The sequence below is a fragment of the Rhea americana genome, unplaced genomic scaffold, assembly GCF_003343005.1.
Source record: "Rhea americana isolate MKP2758 unplaced genomic scaffold, rheAme1 scaffold_154, whole genome shotgun sequence".
Taxonomy (NCBI): Eukaryota; Metazoa; Chordata; class Aves; order Rheiformes; family Rheidae; genus Rhea; species Rhea americana.
The window spans coordinates 2058312-2079156 of NW_028185639.1; the positions used below are offsets into that span (position 1 = coordinate 2058312).

Here is a 20845-nt window from a genome sequence, read left to right on the forward strand (position 1 = left end):
TGAAGCAAGAAAGATTTTTGGCTATGGAAATTCAGAGGGGAGCATCAATACACAGATTCTTTGCGTTTTTGTAATATACCAGAAAAAAATTACTAAAACTGTTGAAAGTACAGTAATTTGCTGTACTTTTATCCTTTGTGTGAATTTTTTTAGAGATGAGCTTGTTTGTAAATAGAAAAAATGGAACAAAACAGATAAGAAGACACTGTGAAGTGTTCAACGGTTCTGTAGGTGGCAGAAATATTTTTTTATGAGAACATTGCTTGTGAGCATTTGTGTTCCTGAGCCGCAGCACTTCCCGGGCACAGGAGACCTTGCACCGCCAGCCCGGCCCTTCGTCCCCGGTAGGCTTTTGCTGGGGTGGCAGAAGAGTTGCGCGGGTATCCTTAGCCCGCGCTCAGCGCGTGCCCGCTCCGTGGGTGCGGGAACTTTAAAATAATACTATATCTATATCTCTATATATATCTATATATATAGATATATATAGATATATATATTTCGCACTGCATTAAGTATTTGCGAGAGGAGTTTTAACTTCTGTTGTGAATACCTACCTACTTCAGACTTCTTTTTTTGCCGGTAACTCCCCTTTCGAGTCTTGGAAATCCCCAGATTTCTTGGCCAGCAGTTTTCTGTGACATTCCGGTCTGACTTGAGATGGGTAGAAGAATTTACTCGGGCTTTGTCTCAGAAGGGAGAAGAGTAAAGGCTAGAGTAAAAATTAATAGCACATCTTAAAATCCATTACAACATCTCCCTTTTTCCTGACCAAAAGTGAATGGAAGGGCCTCTCTGGAGGAAATAAAGAAGAAGTTATTACAGCTCTCACTTTTTTTGCAGAGTATGAAAAAGCTTTCTGTATGTTAAACAGTCTTGTGGACATCTGGCGTGATTGGTTTTAATCTGCTGGCTAAAAAGTCGGGATTAAATCTTGCTTTACACCTCTTTGTACTGCCGTCAGCAAAGCGGCAGGGCTGCCCGGAACAAAGGCGCTGCTGCCGCCGGCCGGCGTGCCATGTGGTGGATCGCCCCTCGTCCGGCTCCGCTGCTCCGCCAACACAAAGCAGCATCTGGCGGGGTTTTCCTGCGCCCGAGGTGGGTTTTGTCCGTAATTTCGCTCAGCCGCTCCGCTTAGTTCTCCCTTGGTGCCACTTTTTGAGACGGGGCTTGCCAAGCCCGGTGGCGAGAGGTCGGGAGGCCAAAGTGATGAATTTTTATGCGCCTGTTCCTTGTGTTTCTGCTCAGTCACGATTGCCTGCGCGCTGGGCTGCCTCTGAAAGGGAGCCACGGTGGCAATTTGTCCTCGCGGGCTGCGCAGAAAGGGGAGGCAGATGAGTTAAAACAGCGCGTATGGCTTCGAGCAGAGACGCGCRCAGACGTCTTCTGCCGGCGGAGTGGACAACCCTGCGGCTGCTCACCGCGACAGGGGCCGGGGAGGTTTGGCAGCCTGCTGGCTTTCGACCCGGTGACGAATGAGTTTAGCAGCACGCAAGGATGCAGCGGGAGAGCAGCGCCTGGCTGGCCCGCCCGCGGCCGCCGCCGCACGACGCGCGGGCGCCCGCGGGCTTGCGTCGTCTCCTCTCCCCGCGGTTGGGAGCTCTGCGCCTCCCAGCGCGCTGCAGTCCGGTCTGCTCTGGTGGGGAGTCCTCACCTGTGTCTCAGGAGTCCTGCACAACAGCGGTTTCTGGGTGTGGGCCCGGTGGGCCCCGCGTCCCCTGCCCACAGTGGCAGGAGGACTGTGGGAGCAGCGCTTCGGTGGAGCTCGCGGTCGTCTCCCCGCGGCGCTCCGCCGCCGGGGTCCCCGTTCTGGTTGGGCCGAATCCCCATGGATCGCTGCCAGCGGGGACGGAGCGCGGTCGCCGTTCCTGCAGATCCGCCTCTGGCTCCGACCTCTGGCTCTGCCTCCGTAGCTGCCCCGGGCTGAGCTGGGGTTCGTGGCTGGTCGGCAGCCGAGCTTTGGACCYGTTCGGACGTGGGAATGGCAAGTGTCGGTGCAGGGTGCAAACTCCTTGTATCATCAGCAGCCACGTAACGGGGCAAAGCTACGCGGAGGTGAAGGGAGACAGCAAGGAGGACATACCGCCCCGCTTCCCGCTCTCCACAGCCCTCACCTGACCCCACCGGTATCTGGGGGGACGTCAGTCTTCCTGCGCGTGTGCTGTAGGTACCGCGCGCGTCCTGACCTCCTCGTCCCTTTATGAGGGAGAGCGCAGCCTTGGGTCCAGGCTTTGCGCGGCCCTTCACAAAGATGCCCAAACACGTCTATTTCGATGTTCGAGTGAGCGCGTGTGAAGGCAGGCGAGCTCCGTGCCGCCTCGCCTCTTCGAAGCGCCCGGGCGCTGTGCGGGGCCGCGGGGCCGCGGTTGCTGGCAGAGGGTAGTTCCAGCAGGGATCGTCAGTCTCGCGGCGTCTCCCTCCAGACTGGGCGAACGTAGCTGCCCACACGGCGTTGCTCGAACTCGTAGGCTGCCGGGTTCGCGCTGCGTTTCTAACGTGAGCGGGGGAGCGGGCGGCACCGCGAGGAGCGCCGCAGAGGTGGCAGAGGGGAAATAACCGAGTCAGGGCGGCCAGGCAGGCCGAGAAATGGGAAACGTGCGTTKAGGGAGATGGTCCGCGTGCTGCGTCTGCAAAGCGTCACCCGATCGGTCGAGTTTTGTCTCGCCGTAGCGCTGCGCAGCTGCTCCTGCGCGCAGGAGGAAATCCCTTCTTCCGTTTACATCTCTGGGAAGTGAGGGCAGTGAAAGGTGCTTCACAAAAACAGAGTTCCCAAAGCTCTGAAGTTCACAAAATTGTCTTGCAAGTGCTCTGGTCTTGCAGGAGCACGCTTCAAAATCCAGTGMGCAGTAGTAGGCAGCCTCACTAGCTCCCTACATACCAATCCCCTGAAACCTGTGTATTTTTAACAAGAAAACTTGTAAAGAGAAGAATGTTTTAGTGGCAAGCATGATAAAATTTTGTCTTGTGGGGAAAAACAGAATAAAACGTGCTAACTGTGGTTGAGAGAAAAAAATTATTTAGAGTATGCAGATTACCTATGTTAATGCAAATACCACTATGACAAGTAATAGAGATGAACATAAATTGTAAAGCTCCTGTGATGTGAAAAATAAAACTTTCTTATGAGCAGAACACGTATCCAAAGCTATTCACAGAAAATGTATTTTCTGCTGCCACCCTGCTGTAATGGTTCTGCTGGTTCTGCTGGTTTCTGCTGGTAATGGTTCTTCACTTAATTTGAAGTATTCCTGCTGATGCCAGTGGATTTGGAAAAACRTCATACGTTGTTGTTCATACGTCAGTTGGTATAGATGGTAACATAAAATCACCAATGTACCTGTGGGGGATTTCCCCATGTGCCTGCTCTAGCTTCACTATTCATATATCTCTTGCCATGGACATGTTTACTTCATGGATACTTGGTTCTCATCTTTCTCACATCGTCAGGTTCATCCCCAGTTAACAGGAGAATAACGATCATTTATTCCATTGAGGAGCTGCACTTAAACATGCTCCAGACAAATCCGTGCGTGCTGTAAGGCGAGCTGGCCACTGTAGTCCTCATGCACAAATCTGTCACATGACATACTTCATCATGCAATTTTTTGCAGGAAGGATTTTTAAAATGCTCATTACAAACTATGCATTAATTTAGATAKAGTGGTGTAGGCAAAGCAAAAACTTTGAATAGGCTTCTCAACATCAGGATAATTAACAGAATTGTTTATAGCAGTTATTTTGTTCTTTAACAAGAAATTATTTTATCACTGTTAACCACACTAAAATGAAGGCATGTTTGTGAGAAGAACAGTTGAATATTATTTGATCGTAAATTTTTATGTCAATTTTGTCTAAAAACATATCTTAGTCTCCATGTGTACTTTAAATAAGGCTTTAGGAGTGTWTATCTCCAAAGAGGTGTGTGGACAAAGTGTTTCATCAGACGTTGTTGGTGAGCTTCCAAGTTTTCTTTTCTTGGTGATTTTGAGAATTCTGCTGTTGCATGGATGTCACCAAGTCCTTTTTTTCCTGCTGTCAAGGGAAGTTGACTGTAGGTCACTCCTGCAGAAGGTTTTCCTTTCTTAATGAAGTGAGGGCAGACGTGGCAGAGGCTTGCACTAAGTTGTTAGGTGAGCAGATCTAACATCATCTTCAATGCCAGAAACAGTGTTGTAGTGGAAATTGAAGAAACGGTATTAATTACACGTTGCTGATGCATCAGAAAGGAAACGTGATAGTATCTTATGGTTCATCTCTTGAGAATACAGCCTTTAAGGTTAAGGTAGAAGAGTAGCAGCTCTGTCCTGCAAGATCAGGGAAGTCCTTTGCAAAATCGTTGGTTCCAATCATTAACTCTGTTTCACTTCCCATTTGGACAACTTGTTTGGGTCAGAAAACAGGATACAGCAACGTGGACATGTCTTTTCCTGTTAAGTTTGCTGGGTGGTGGAATAGACTTGGAGGAAGGGCACCTTTTCCCATAGAGGGGAAGCTGTGGAAGAGTGTTAACATCTCGCCTACCTTCCAGTATACACCTGTGACCATTTGATGTGGATAGCGGCACACGTGGTCCTCACGGCTGTGCGCTGGAGGGGCGCATGCCCCCRCGGTCCCCCACGGACTGTCCCCCAGGCGTGGGGAAGAGCAAAGCCGGGGAACAGCAGGAATCTGGAGCCTGCAGCCACCACGTTTTCTGAAAGTGAGTCGGGAAGCACCAAAGAATTTTTTTTTAGGTGTTAGCTCAAGTTTTTCATGTTATTTCTCCCATGTTCCAGTGCTTACAGTTGTAAGAAACCATCAACACGGAAGCAGCAGAAACAAGAGCACCCTCAGCCCCAGCGGAGGCAAATCTCACTGTTCAAAACAAAGGCAATTGCAAGGCAGGTGGGGTTCACAGGCCGGTTTGCTGTTAAAATGAAAATAAATGGAAAACTCTTGAAAGTCTGAAAGTTGGATAAAAGCAGCTTAGCTGGAAGGAGAGATGCAGCCTGTTATTTCATTCCTCCTGAATTCAGGGAAACAAGGGATTTTACATTTCTCTACAGAAACTGATTCATGTCACCCATCCTGTGTGCTTCCCCAAGTACTCTGTTTAAGAGAAACTACATACAGCCCTCTGCTTAGTCAGCTGGAGCAAAAAAGAGCAASTGCTCTAAGGGTTTCCAAGAGAAAGATTTCAAGCTGGTATTCCTGCCTGACCAGAGCAGAAAAAAATAATGGAAGAAAAGTAATAGAAGAATGTCTGAAGAAATCCCAGGAGGTTTACAGATTATGGGGCAAGAGTGTGTGTGTGTGTGTGTGTGTGTGTGTGTGTGTGTGTGTGTGTGTGTATATATGTATATATATAAAGGATTTCCGTAGGGACAGAGGGATTATTGCAGCTCCCATAATTAAGGAAAAGTATATTGTTGTCTTTGACTCTGCTTGACATTAAGTAATGATGCTAATTGACAAGGAAGAGGGAAGAGATTTTTGTAGCAGAAAGTTCCAGATCTTCTGGTGCTGCAAAGTTTATCCAGATTTAATCGAAGCCCTGAATATGTTGTTTGAAACAAATTKTTGATGTCAGTGAGACAATTTAAGCTGAGAGCTTAAAAAGAGGAGAAGGAAAAAAAAATCACCTTGGCTTGCAGAGGACCCGTGCTCCTGGTGCCAATTTCAGGATAAGTTGGTTATGGCTCCATACGTAGGTGCTGAGCTGAGCTCACACTTGCAATCACAGTCAGGGAAATGAGACAAGAGACTGCAGAAAGATGTGGAATCTGACCAGAAGAAAGAGTCGGAGAAAACCAGAAGCTGATCGCCATGCAGGTGAGTATTTGTGATGGCAAAGGGAGTTCTTTCCTGATTTTTGAATTCCTAGGAGGAGATACACCCGACAAGGGTGGGGGGAAAGAATAGTAGTGCAAACATTAAGAAAAAATGGACCATTTAACATTAGTATTTGAAAAAATAGTTACAAAATGGGAAATTGTTACATTTGCAAAGCTACTTAGGACAGAGCACCACAGAGTGTCTAATGAAAGCTTCTTTTCCAGTTTGAAAAACTTCCACTGGAAGAAATCTAGGAGCGTAAGGAACAGTTCTTTTTTCTTTTTCTTTGGATCCGTGTAGATGAGAAAGGAATATCAGGGTTCCTCTATTCGATAGTGGATGCTGGTGAAAACATTACAATTAAACCATCATGTGCAAGGTAGTATCTAACTGAACCAACTGAAGAAGAAAACAATGATTAGGACAGTTGCACAGCTGAAAACCAAGAACATCAAAGTTTAGGTTCAGAGGTTTATAAATGACAAGAGRGCATCACCCTACGAACAGCACAGGCAGTAACGTGCAGCAGGACAGACTATGCATCAAACTGCRGTCTCCTGGTTTACTCGATGCTGCACTTGAAGACTAATGGAAATGGCCTTGCGTTGCCTACTGTAATATCTCGATCATACTCTCATGTATGATCTAAGTTTTTGGACAATAAAATGTATTTAATAGTGACCTTAAGGCTGCTAAWTGGAAGTTGAGCCCAGAGAAATGCAAGTTTTTACCAAAAGGGATCATTTAGTTTACTGCCACAGGAAATCTTTGGAAGCATAARGTTAGGGGCTTGGTGTGCAGCTTTTTGGTCACAGCCACTTCCYAGAGAGACACTTTAAAACTGAAATTTCCCTTTGATATCTGGTCCTACAGTGGAGACCAGAGTGCTTCTATAGGTCTTGAGCAGCTTCTGGACCAGGCTTTCACAGGTGATAGACTGGTGCTGCTGTAAGCAGTGAATACAAGCGGCAGTATAGAGTGATTTGCMCTGATTTGCCATCAAAAGATGTGCTTCGTGAATATGGCATAAACAACGTACTGAGAGGAGAGAAGAGAGTGGTGGAAGAGCCTTCACCCTGCGTCCCCCCAGCCCGTGCATTGTGCCTGCTTCTGTTGAACTTGCTCCACAAAGAGTAGTCGGATAGTAAAACAGTCATTTGGATGCTTAAGCTGGTTACTCATGCTATTTCATATCTGCTTTCTGTCCARCTAGTGTGTCACTGCTGAGAGGAATTCCTGCTCCTGGAAGCTTGTTAGTGTTCAGGACATAGTAACTTCTCTGAGGCATTATTGCTGCTTTCATACAGTTAAGCAAGTTAACAAAAATTAAAATTTACTCTAAATGAAGGGCTTTTATTTAGATTAAAAAAGAAAGTTTTTCCTCTCAAGTGGGTTTTTATTGCCTTGCACTGGGGAATTTTGCTCTGAAATTGCCCTGTTTGCAACAATTGTAAAACATTAGCTGAAACAAATCTCCATTTTAATGGCAGATACAAAAGTATTTCTAAAAATGCTAGAAATTTTAATTATCCTGKAGCTAAATGCATATGTTTCATTGACTCTGAAAATTACATTTTACTCTGGTTTTCTCAGACTTGTGAATTTGATTTTTCTTACGTGACAAGATTTAGTGACTTTACTGTTGGTATATTCCCAATACCCAGGAAATCATACCAACACCTCAGAGATAAAAAGCAGCCTGAGCAAGACAGATGTGCCTGTTATTCCCAAAGTAGCAAATCTTTTACTTCTCTGATTGTTTCAAATATGATTTGCATCCAGATAATAACAAAAAAGTATTTGTTTTTTCTAATTCAGTGTCAGATTGATTTGGGTTTTTGAGCAGCATTTCAGAAGAAGTATCTCACTTTCATAATTGGATGATACGTGTCTTTTTCATCCTGCCAGAATCCACAGAATTCGTAACTGGATTATCTTAAATTTATTGTATTTGGTTGCTCATGTGTTCAAGACCTTACGGTTTCAGTTGGTGCATCTTATCACTCAGCATCTGCACTTCTCCTCTGGCTACTTTTGACAGGAGACACTTCTGATTTAATCCATGCGGCTTACTGAAAGTTGCGGTCACAGCTATTGCTAAAACTTTTCTCACTATGAAGGAGAAATTGATGTATTCAACACTTCTGTTGGTAGAACAATTCAAGTAGTAGTAAGTCGTAAGAAGATTATTCAGATCATTGTGAAAAATAATGCACACTTTTAGATTCAGTAGGCGGAGGCAATAGGAAAGTTTGAATCTGTACATGCTTGAATGCAGCTTTTTTCTACAAGAAAATGTGTTGAAATAGTTGCAAGCATGCAGTAAGTCAGCTCACACGTGAGGAGGTATGCTCAGGTTTCTCCAGGGTGCATAGAAAGCAGGAGGGGCAAAATCAGTGAAAAGTCAGCCATGGTTTTGAGCAGAGCTCTGCTAGCAAGAAACGATAGTGCAGTTCCCAACACTGGGGTGTTTCCATACGTCTAATGAGTGTTTCCATACATCTAATGAATGGTGACTGTGTTTTAATGTACATAAGTGTTGCTTCTCAGTGTAAATATGCAGAGATGTAGTGTAAAACATTTTAATGTGTTGTGTGTATACAGAAGCAGAAGTGTTTTGAAGGCTGTAATTAAACAGCTGTCGTTTCCCGAGGACTGCGGAGTTCAGAGGCAATTCTGGATTTGTCACTTGTCAGTATCAAGCACTCGCACTCCCGACTTTACGCAACAGTAAATTTTTATTAAGCCCCAAGGTAGTTATCAGACAAGTTACTGCTGTGTTCTGCAATTCAATCCAGACAAATTACTGTAAAAGATTCCTTTAAAAGCGCCGTGCAGCACCACCTGTGTGGACAGCCCGTGCGAACACGGGAACGAGACCCGTCTGCGTTTCCCAGCCAGGGCTGCRCCTGAATACAGCTCTCCTGCAAACTTTGTGGCAAAACTCGGGTTGCAAAAGAAAAAGGATAAAAGTGAAAGATAACTTTGGTAGAGGATTTCGGTATCTGGTCTCCCCTCTTCCAGCTTTGCAAAAGGGCACCCTTGAGGGAACACCAGAAAAGAAACAGTGTGTTTTCATAGCATTTTGGTTTTCTTTACCAGCAACAGAAAATCCCTTCATAAGTAGACATGTCTAAAAAGGCACATGTTCCCGAAAGTTTTCTGCTTGGGTGACTACGACTTTGTAGAAACTGAAAGGAGGAGGAAAAAAGGAATGCTGCAGCTTGTATAAGAAATGAACCTTTGCCCAATCACTTTTTGTCTGTGAATAAGGTAACTTTTTGTGTGTGTGAAATTTGAAAGCAATAAGGTATGTGGGTCCTTTCTCTTTATTGGTTCTCAAGAGTCGATCAGGTTTTTTTCCTTTTAGAGCAGGCCTGAAGTTGTGAGATAAAGCAGCTCAGAAAAAGAAATGTTCTCAAGCAGATGCCTTTAAGAGACAGAAATCATGAATTTCTTGAATTGCAGCCACTCCGGGGGTGGCTACAATGACTTTTTGACAGTGACAGTAACTCTGCCTTGTCTTTTCGAGCCCTTCTTTGGCCCATTCACTCTGGAAAGCTGCTTAAGCGCACTTAAGCGCATTAGCATTTGGATGCTAGGGGACCGTATTGACCCTCATTTGGAAGGTTTAAATGAGTGAAAGATGGAGCGATTTGTTAGGGCTTTAGAAACCCGCCTTAGAGAGCGGCGGGTTTTCCGCTTTGGTTTGTTCGGGTGCTTGTTCTAATCTGGTGTGCTGTTTAAAGGCGACCAGACTGATTTGTGACACATGAGTCCAAAGCGCTGTTTTGGGGGGCTTGACCCGATCAGCTAATCTGTGCTTTGAATGTCAATGGCCGGTGCCGGAGGGAGCGCGGCGGGCACCGGCTCGCTGCTGGATTGCCTCGCGGGAAGGCGCGCGGGCACGGATGGCAGGACCCCCGTGACCTACGCCTTGGTAAGCGCTGCCACGACGGCAGCCTCTGAGATGGTCTGGGGCTCCTCCGCTCCGGGCCAGGAGGAGCTGCGCGCGGCGAGCTGCTCCCGGCACCTTCCCTCCGCTCCGGCAGAAGCGCCCGAGGAGCCCGCAGTGGGAGCTGAGTTCTCCGAGGCCAGCCCGCGCCCGCGCTCCCGTGACCGGTTTTCTTTGCTCAGGTGGGAACTACGATTCCACACGCACCTGCAGCACGTCTGCGCCGTGGTTTTGCCAGGCTGTTTGCCTGGACGTTTGTAATCCATGGCCGTGGCACTGTCTGGGGAGGAGGCAGCTCCTGGGAGAGGAGGTAGCTCAGCGAGGTGAGGAGTCGCCTCCTGTTCGGCACGCAGAATTAGAGGGGAAAAAATCAAAGTGTRTTTTATTTTTACTGCATTGCCTGCAAGTTACTGGTCTTTAAAAATGAAATTGCCAAGCTTGTTGCTTATTTTTTGTGCGATGGCAGCACGTGGGGCCCTTTCTCAAGGATCATTTTTAAATGCTTTTCCATCAAATGAAAGAGAAGGCCAGTACGGGTTGTTTGCACCCCAGCACCAGTAACCCCACCTGAGAGCTAGAATGTTTGGAAGTAGATGGATTTCTTTAAAATATGTGTTTTGTGTCTCCTTCAAAATAAAATCAGAATGGGGTGAGATGGAGAACAGAAAAATAAGCTGTAGTTTCATAGCATTGGCTCTGATAGCCATTGCACTTCTAAAAATAAGTCCCGATATATGTACTTGTATTTAGGAAAGACAGAAACATGTAGTAGGTTATGAAATACCCTATCACCACAGAACATATTTATTTTATAAGCAAATACTACACAAAATGAAAATCTTGCTTGGCCRTTATGGAAGGCAGCGGAGCAGGGACTGCAGGGAAAGCGCGTCTTCCCTGTTCTTCGTTGGGTCCGTTTCTTCAGCCCTGTTTTCTACCAGAGTAAGCCCCTGCTCAGGAGGGTGTCTTTGCCAGTACCCGGGGTCGATCTCCATCCGCAGCCGGCAGCTGGACCGCAGCGAAGGATGCCGAACGTGGGTGCCGTGCGCGACCTCGGCCGTCCCCTGCCTCTCGGAGCCCCGTCGGGGTTCCCACGCTTCCCCTCTTGCTTCGGCCTCGTGGTGCCCGCCGCCCGGGCACGGCGTCCGCCGCAGCAGGAGATAGCGCCGACCGGCAGCTGTGCGCAAACCGCGCAGCTGTGGAGCGGTTCTGCCAAAAGCATCGATGCAGCAAATCTAAAGTATGTTTTTGAGGTTAAATGTTACCTGCTTTGCTGAACGTTCAAGATTTTCAGGAGTTACAGCACAACAGAGCAAGCCTTTCAAAAGTAACCAACCCGATGTTACTCTCTAGGTCAACTGTATCATTAAAACTGGGCCACAACTGGCAAAACTGGGCGATTGAACAGGGCCTGACGACACTTCCTCTGAAATTCGTATCTCTGAGCCTAATAAAACGTAATTTGTAATAAGTTTTAGACACCCAATCCTCAAATGTTGTCTCATTTAAAAGGATGGTTGCATGAGTAATTTTGCTGCTGGGAATAAGCTTTGAAACTTGTTATTAGATTATGAAATTGTTGCTGGGATTTTTAAATTATGCTTGGAACAGTGATGATAAGGGGGACGTTCTTGCATGCAGGATCTGGCTGCAGCTGTGCCAATGCAGTTATCAGTTTCTAGGAATGCGACACACCAACCAGGAGGTCTGGGGAGTCATGAGCTGAAGGAAATGGCTTTTGAGGGTGTTTACAAGTAAAGCTAGATACAGTATCAGACCTCTGAAAGAACCTGTGTGCATGGTAATGAGTTAAATGAGTATTTGCCTTATCCACCTGATATTTTCTTGATATTGTCTGTTTCTCTCCAAACAGCAATTCAGTTTATTGTTTTAGACTTGTCATGAGCATAAGTCAGTTAAATTAGCAATGTTTTGTATTCTGATCTCTCACATAAACTGGTTTCCCTTTTCTCCCTCTGTGTTTTCTGTTAGACGCTCTGTGCAAAGGCTACCATGCAGACTATCCGGGCAGCTGACACAAATGAAGTAGTCAAGCTAATATTTCGTGAATCTGATAATGACCGAAAGGTAAATAACTTAGTGCCCTCTGTAAACCATGTGTAAACAGAAACACTGTTGAATGTTCGCTTTCTTTTCTGCAAAGCGTGAATATAGTTGTTTAAACCTGATAATTTGGAGGGAGGGAAGGGGTATGGGTTGTCACACCTAATGCTCACTTAATTGGATCTTTTTAGCTGATTGCCAGTCAATGAAACGGGCAAAGTGACAAGGAGCTTTAGACACCTAGAAACGTTACGTAGCTGTAAGGGGTCGTATGTCTCTAAAAGGGTCACTGTGGATTGGGGGTCTGAGTCAGGGAGCTTGTCTGACCTTTCTTCTCTCTCTCTTTTTTTTTTTTTAAGGTTATGCTACAGTTAGAAAAGAAGCTCTTTGACTATTTTAACCAAGATGTTTTTAGAGATAACAATGGCACTGCGGTAAGTTTGTGGCTAAACACTACTGAAGGAATAAGATGGAAGTGACATACAAATTGCATTTGTCTATCAGCCCTTTATCCTTATCAGTCCTTCTGTATACAGAATGAGAAGAGTTAATTCATCTCACGGGATAACCCCTTCAACCTTTTTCCTCACTTACCCAGTTATTTTGTGCATAACTTCTCAAGTTTGACATCTTTTCGTTTACCTTCTTTTTCATAGAAAAAATGAAAATGAAATATTCTTCCCAATTCACCCATCTTTTCTGTTCTCTAGTCTGCATTTTTTCCTCAAGCATCCTGTTTGTTTACTTGCTCTTTGTCTTGCGAAACAGTAACTTAGGAAAAAGCCTAAGTTTTGCGAAACTGTTCTCAAAATATCTGCATCCTCTGAGTGTGCAAAGAAAACAGAAAAGCACAAGAAAAAGGAACAGAGAGCCGAAACCCTGCTCAGACTGGCACTGTTTGGGCAGTCAGATAGGGTTTTGTAAGAGGAGAAAGCAGATAGGAAACACTAACATTTTGATTTGTGGTTAGGACTACAATTTTGCTGTGGGGAATGGCTGTATGCCTACTTTAACGTGATTTTATTTCAAAGTGTAGCGTTGTACGTAATGCGAAGTTTGCGCTGGGCTGCTSGCCGCGCGCAGTTCTGCGGTGGGTCGAGCGGGGCTGTTTGGAGGGCTGCAGGGATCCCCGGCCAGGAGGACACCCCGCGCCCTCTTCGTCGCCCTTGCTGTTCCTCAGTTTTCTACACCCGGGAGGTTGATCCGGGTGGGAATCCGGGGCGTCTCTCTCGTTCCTCGGCGGCAGAAGAGCTCGATGAGGAGAGTGGAGATGCCCTCCTCCGTTCAGCATTTACCGRTGTCCCTGCCGTCCGTCGTGACGGCTGTCCCGCAGCACGGGTCCTCCGTGCGCGGTGTGCGCTCGCCACGAGAAACACCCCTGCGGGCGGTGTGTCCTAAAAGCATAGCTCCGGGGGTGGGTGYGTGGGGGGGTGTCATTTACAAAGTGAAAAAAAATCTGGGAATTACATAACAGTTGTCTTTTCACAGATGTTTTTCTGTTTTGGGGACATTCAGTACTAAGTAATAACACTAATCCCAGTTGCAATTTCTACAGGTAAATTTACCRTTTTTGATGCACTTTTAAAAAATGGTGTTTGTCATTTTGATTTTTATGTCAGTAAGTTTTTGAAGCTGAGCAGAGTTATCCTGGTGGCTGCCATTCACCGCATCCTAGCGGTGTTTTGGGCGACTGCCGGTTGACTTTACGTACGTGGAAGTGGCGTGCCCAGGCACAGGCGGAATCGCACGTAAGCGCGTTCCGTTGCAAAATCAGCAGTCGTTTCATTCATGCACCAAGAAGCAGGAAATCTTCCAGATAAAACATGGAAGAAAAAGATAAACGATATAATGAGCCATTGGAGATAATCTAATCTTCATGGTCTAGTTAAACACGCAGCACCATGATCACTAAAAACAAACTACCTATCTAAAAGGATGAATGTCTCCGTGCCGAATTCAACCCAAAAAATCCATCGCATCCTTCATCAACCGCCGGTCTTGTACCAGCCTGACAGAAATTTAATTCAAGCTGGCTCCTGAAAATAATTATTGTATTTTAAGAGTAGTAATCATTGGTCGGGACATGATTGAATGTGTCCATGCCTATTGACTTTTTCTATGATTTATAGCTTTGTTTAGTCGATATTCCCATCGAAATTGTATAATTAATTATAAGTGGGGCTGTCAGGTCTGCAGGATGGAGTGCCCTGATGAGTATTTGGGAAGATTAAATTTTCCTTAGCTGTACCAATGCAAGGCTTGGGAATTTTCACAGCACTGTGGCTGTTGGATAAAGATGTTTTCTGTGTGTTTAGCAACTGCTTTAGCTCAAAATCCATTGATTTTTTGGAGGGATTTTTTTTTTTTTTATCAGTGTGGTGTCTCTTCAGTAACAGTGGAATGTGTACAGATGTGACAAGACCTGACAAATATTTATTATCAACAGGCTACTTTATCATAGTCCATGCACAGTTATTCTTTCTTTTTTACATTGTAATCAACAAAAAGAATCTTAAGATACATATAGAAATGGATATTTTTTTATGAAAAATATGATATAGTTACAAACTATCTGTTCAACAGAAATTTATTTTGAAATGAGTGCAATATTCTGTCAGGTCTGATTTTTTTTCTGAWCTTCAGCAATTACCTTTTTTTTTCCCCTCAAGGTGCAATGACCATTCCTTTATTTCAAAAAAAGAGCAGCCGGATTTATTCATATGTGTAGCGGTAGAAAAAGAGAAGCTCTATTTTCAAGCTGTAACAGTAGTGTAAAATTACCTTAATGTTTAATACGTATATTTGCACATATCGAGGTTAGACTGCGTCAGCTGAACCAGATGCACCTCTGTTAAGTGCAATAGCACTGTGCAGCAGCTGGATACTTTGGGGAAGGACGTTACGGAAAGGGAATCAGAAAGCTGGGGCAGAGGGAGGTGCAGCATATAGGATTATATAGCATATAGTGTTGTACAGATTCCAGTTTAAGTTGTTGCTTTTGAAGCAGAAAAACTCAGAACCACTCAGGGTGCTGGTGGGAGCCTCACGTTTTTATCTCTTTTTCTCCAAATTCTTTATGATAAATCAGGCTGTACCTATTATATCTTCTATGTGCATTCATATATTCTTGTATCTTCTGTATGTAATATCTTCTGTATTGGAGTTCCCTTTAATTTCAAAATATTCAAAACAAAAGGAAGTTAGAGATAGTTATCTAATGGAAAAAATCGTAATCATGTTATTGATTTAAACAAAAGAAACATGAGTTAAATGCTGGTTCTGATAGTTAAATAAATATATATTAAGAACGTTTAAAAAAAATGTAACAACTACAGGAGCATGATTAAATCCTTAAGAATCGTTTTATAATCTTTAACTGCAATCACAAATGAGAAATGGTTCATGCATTCCTATATTACACATGAACCATAGTAAAGAATGAATGCACATGGAAGCCAGTGTATTCTCCTTAAGAATTCAACTGTTACCGTCTAGTAAATTGATCAATTAGAGAGTTACCTAAGCGTTCGGCCCGATGCCGTTCTCACTAGGACCTCAGCCGGCTTTGTCCCTCAGCGCCCGCGGGAGCCGGGGCTGGTTTGCGGCCGGCGCTGCCCATCTCGCACCCGGGGCGGACGTGCCGGGGCCGAGCAGGGGCCCCAGGCTGCCGGCCGCTCCTGCCCGCCGGGCGGCTCGGAGGAAACTGCCATCCTCAGCGTTAATTTTAAAGCAGGTTCCTGATAATTGTGCAGGAAAGCGCAGTGATCTGCAGCTTCTACATGCCMTGAAATGAAAGTGGTTCCGTGTTCTTACTTTTATTCTTTTTTTATGTATATAAAAAAAACGCAGCTCAAGAAAGCAATGTTGCTCTCAGTTGTCAAAAACCTTTCAGTAACCCTCATATTGCAAAGAGCTAGCAGCAAACTTCTACAGCAGTTTATTCAATTTCTGTACCGCTGGCAGTGAAACAGGTCCTCAAGGGTTGATGCCCTTTATCCTGGATGTCTGTTTAGCTTTGACTAATATGATACRAGAGGAAGATCGGAATGTGCTATAAAAATGGGTTGAGTTATAAGGGTCTTGTTCTCCCTGGGCCAAGTAATGACGTAAAGTAATCTGTTGTTACACTAATTAACTTAGAGGTGTTATTAAAAACAATTCAGGTAAATGTCTGTTTAAATGATCAGTAATTTATTTCTGATCATTTATTTATTTTAATATTCCCAGGCAGTCCTGAAAGGCAGATACGGRGATTGAAGAGAAAGGCGTAACTCATGAGAGATCTGTATTAAGCTTTTTGTGAGAATACGTGCGCTCCTGGAGGTTAAGGATCTGGCATCACTGAAAATGTATTAATCAACGGACAAGATATAGCACAATGCACTCTTCCCAACGGCCTTGGCTCTGACCCTTTTAAAGATAATGGGAATACTGTCCACTAAGAACTAGATTAGGACGATCAAGTGCATTTCATCAGGGTTTGACTTGAACCGTGATCCCAGGGGTGAAAAGGCAGAGGTTTATCCACTGAGCCGCCAGCCCCTGGCCGGGCAGAATCTCGAGTATGATGTATAAGGGCAAATTGAGACAGAGGAAGGAAACTGCTTGCTTGGGATCACCGTTACCGAGGACGGGGCGTGAGGAAATCCTGTGCACCCAGAAACTGCCCCTTTTACTCAGGGTGCTCGTCTGAGAGAGCTGATTTCCATGACATACAGATAGGAAAACAGCTTCGTGCTCACCTCCTCTACCCAAAATCAGTATTCCTGTGCCTGGAAGTGTGTTTAGCTTTAGTTAGCTGCTAGTTGGTATGACGTTGGATAGACTGCAAAATGAGTAATGACAGAGACAGGAAATATTCCCAATAAATCCTTCTCACTAGCAAATAGAAATGCAAAGCCGGCTTGCAGTTGGAAGTCAGTCTAGGTGCGCTGGGTTCGCAGTTTACCGCCGGCTGTGTTCCACGTGGGTTARTTACTGCCTTGCGCTGCCTTCGCCCGTGGCGCAAGCGCCGTTTCCCGACCTCGTGTCCCCGTCCTGTTCTGCCCAGCTAGTTCAGGTTCCAAGCCTCGTTCAGTACTATGCTGTATTGAATTTTTTAGCCATTTGTCCTTGTTTAAGTATAGTCCAAAGAGGAATTCCTTCTTCTGTAACCAAGCCTGTAGGCAGTGCGATCTGCTAGCGCGCTTGGCCGGGGGACACCCCTTTTTAACGTCGTGGCCTGCAAGGTGGGATCCGGAGGTGCCGTGCTTGCGTCTGTGTTCTGGTCTTCAAGCGGTTGTGGACCTCGCTGTTGTCCCATGCAGTTAGTCTCCGTGAATGTGCAAGAGCACCCGCCCCGGGCTTCCTCCCACCCCTTCCCTAAGGCCCGCGCAGTCCRAACGGAGACGGAGGGGACCTCGATTTTCTCCCCAGCGCCCTACAGTAGCCTGGTGCTGCTGCTTTCTCCGGGCCCCGCTCGCAACCTCATGGTGGACAAACCATAAATTTAACACGGAGTGTGATGCTTAAGGGCGCTTTCATACAAAAAAAAAACGTGGCTGGAGATGAGAGTGGAGAACTCGGTTGCGGGGCGGCAGCAACTGGGTTTTGGTCGCCGGTCTTGGGGCTGTTCATGTGTTTTACATCATGTACGGAGGTTTTGGAAGACTTTCAAGATACCTGTCCGTGCATGGGGGGGGATCGTACTCCCGAATCCCCCACTGGGGACACATGCCTGGAGTTCAGGTGCCACTGGGGTCCTGCTGATTTGCTAAAAATCATATTTGTCACCCARATCTACCCCGTGGCCTTGCTCAGATGAAGTTTTTCAGTCCACAAGGAGCGCCTTGCCCAAGTAAGAAATACGGATCATCGTTTTTCTTCAAGGTCTGGTTTTATCACTGAACGAGTAATGTTAAAAATGCATTATTCATGTTTCCACACTTCTGTCAAATTGCAGCCCACAGACTGACAATTTGACAGTACAGTACATCTTACAATATGAATTTCCTACTTGTACAAATTCATGTTATGCTTCGTAGTGACAGACATCTAAAGTTTAATAAAGAAATCCAGTAAATCTGTCACATTTACACACTTACACATAATTAAAATCTTTTCTTTTTAAAGTTAGCATCCGTTCAGCCTTTTAGCCATTTTGAATGAGCTAATTATCAGCTGTTGCACAGTTTATGATGCATATAGGTCATACAATGTGTTATAATTCCTTTTAGAAGAATTACAGTAACGTTAAAGCATCTGCTTTTGTAAACTTTCTGAAAAGGCAATTTTGCCTCAGTGCAGTTTTGCAGAGGCAGATTTTTGAAGTCAGTGCAGGTACAAGGATCTAGCCAGGGAGAGATGGGACAGGTGTGCATTTTTCGCTGTCAGGAGAGAGGAGAGGCACATTCACACTTGGCCCAACTGGAGAAGTCCCTGAGAGCTGCTGCTCGCCAGGAAGCCCTCTCCGACAGGAGCTGCACTCTCTGTTTGGAGGCCRAGGGCGGCCACACTGCGTATAGGATGCCCCTGGCCTCGTCCTCGGCTCCGTGGAACCGGAGAGCCCACAGAGGGTGGTCAAGGAGAGCAAACAGTATATGCAGAATCCAACCATGTGAAGTTTCTAAAGGGCCACAACCGCTACTGGAAAATGTAAGGGTTGCATACACCCTTACATYGGGGTAAGGAAGAATGGAGAATTCAATGGAGAATTTTGAAAGCGGTGTTTTACGTGATTTTGGGGTGTATCACAAGGCCAGCAGACATCTGATGCACTAAGCAACCTACATATTTCTCAAAGAGAAATATTTTTAATTGCATTTTCCAGGGCAGTTTTGTGGGGAAAAGAGTAAGATGCTTATTTGAAAAATGTTCATCTCTTTTAAGCAGTTGGAATGTCTCCCAAGAGGGATAGGCATATGAGCCAAAAAAAGGAAAGAACACTACAGTGTTTTCCTGGGGAAGCTTCCCATTGAGCCAGAGATCTTCTGGATTAGTACAGGTACATGAAGTCTTTCATGCCAGTGATCTTAGACTCCCTGTGTTTAACTCTTCTAATGCTATGAACAGTGGTGCATATATATGCGCTATAGTTGGTGCAGTGCCATGTATCTACGTTACATGGGGGTTGGTGATTTGACAACGTTGTCATTCAGGGTGAATTCTCAGAAATATGCAGAAATATAATAATTACAAAAGTAGTGCAAATGGTACATGGCTACTGTACCATTATTCATAAAGTGGGAGGGATCAGCATTTCCACAGACCTTTTTCTGAAGTCAGTAGACTGCTGAATCAGTTCCTGAGTATTTTTTCTTTAATTGGAAAGCTGGATAAAATTGCAGTATTTCCAAAGTCTTTTGAAAGAACTGTGTATTATGCAAGACTGGCAAAGGAGCTACATTGACCACTGTCCACCTAGTTTAATTCTCTAAGGTCATTTCTGCATGCTCATCTCCTTTTTTGGTCCGAAACTTCATTTCCCTTTCACAGCTGTGAATTCTCTGGTGGGTCCTGCAGATGGGTTTGATAAATGCTGCTAATATCACCTTCTGATCCAACAATGCTCTGACTTTGGTCTGTAGGTCTTGATGAGTAATTGCCGTTGTTCTACTCCAATGACTGAATTAAGTTGCCCTGTTTTAGAGGGTTCATACCTCTGTGATTTTAGCCAAGGCGGCTCATTGCAGCATGCTGATGGACATTGACCTTTTCAGGGTGCCTATTTGCTTTAAACTGAAGTGAGCAAAATTGCCTTGATTTCTACAACTATCTAAACTGTGTTATAATCCTTTGATTACTGTCAAGCTAAATAATAGCCGAATTTGATATTCCAGTTAAATGTTACTTTTGACCAGAATACATGCTGCCTACTGCATGCAGCACCAACAGCTGTAGGGACCGCGGTCTGCAGCCCACGCTCAGCCTGGGGTTGAGAGACCTTGCTGGAATCCCCACGGGAAAGCTCTGCGCAGTACCAAGACCAGCCATCCACCCCTGCCCACGTGCCTCTTACTCAGGGGTGTATTGGTGCTGTACGCTGGAATCGTATATTCCTTTCTCCTTCATCCTTGCATGTCAATAAAYGTTCCATGATAGTTTGAGTTAAAAGAAAAAGGAAGGAACATCTCTTCAGCAGCTTTTATAAGCAGCTGGAGAAACACCAGTTTTAACAAGTGCTTTAGGAGGTGATGGCACTGCAGCTGACCCGTGCAATCCCCTAGGACATCCTGCAGTGCAAATGATGTCATTCCTTAACTCTGTGCAGAGAACTTCATGGATATCAGCAAATTCCTGCTCCGGGCCACAGGAGCTTGCCCATGTGAACTGTTGGAAATATTTGGCTCTAAAAGTTCGCTCAATAGAAACACATAACTTCCCATCGATAAATTTAACRTATTTTTTAAAATAATATTCTGCCGTCTGAGTTCTCTCTTGTAAGCATGTGTCAGTGGACGTGCAGCGCATGTGTTCGACAGCTGTTCGTTCTGCACGTTGTCCCCATGTAGCTGTAGGTACGTTAGCTGTATGTATGGCTGGCATTTTCCTTTGGGAGGTGTTGATCAAACATTCCTGTTGAGCTGGTCACTGGACACTGTAGGCCAAGTATCTTGACATAATACCAGCAACTCAAAGCCAGACAAAACATAGACCCTGCATTATTCTTCCTGTCATTTACCTATAAATGCATTGGTGAAACTGAGTTTGGAAAAAAAAACCCTCTTCTGAACTGTCTGTGACATACAGTTCTTGAATTAACTTCTAGCTACAGTATTTTAAAATCTCTGTGTGATTGCTGAAATTACCCCAGTGCRTTGTGTCACACCTTAAAGGTTTGGTTCTTAAGGATCATCATATAATGAGTAAATTAAATGGAACAATATATTGATTTTTAGGCTTTGAAATGAATTTCTTTGTCATTTCCATGTCATTTGGAGTGAATAGACATATTCATGATTACTCCTACAGCAATGACATTATTCACAATGCTGTTTAATCTACAGTATGTAAAGAACTGAGAAATTTGTCCTGAAA

General features: G+C 44.9%; 1 protein-coding gene across 1 annotated transcript in view; it reads left to right on the plus strand.

Annotated features, from left to right (window-relative positions):
• INPP5A (inositol polyphosphate-5-phosphatase A) overlaps nucleotides 1–20845 on the plus strand; it is a 253222-nt gene that overhangs the window by 206127 nt on the left and 26250 nt on the right. The window contains exons 11-12 of the mRNA XM_085299800.1: nucleotides 11759–11854; nucleotides 12190–12264. Coding sequence (XP_085155926.1) covers nucleotides 11759–11854; nucleotides 12190–12264 — 171 coding nt within the window. The remainder of the gene's footprint in view (nucleotides 1–11758; nucleotides 11855–12189; nucleotides 12265–20845) is intronic.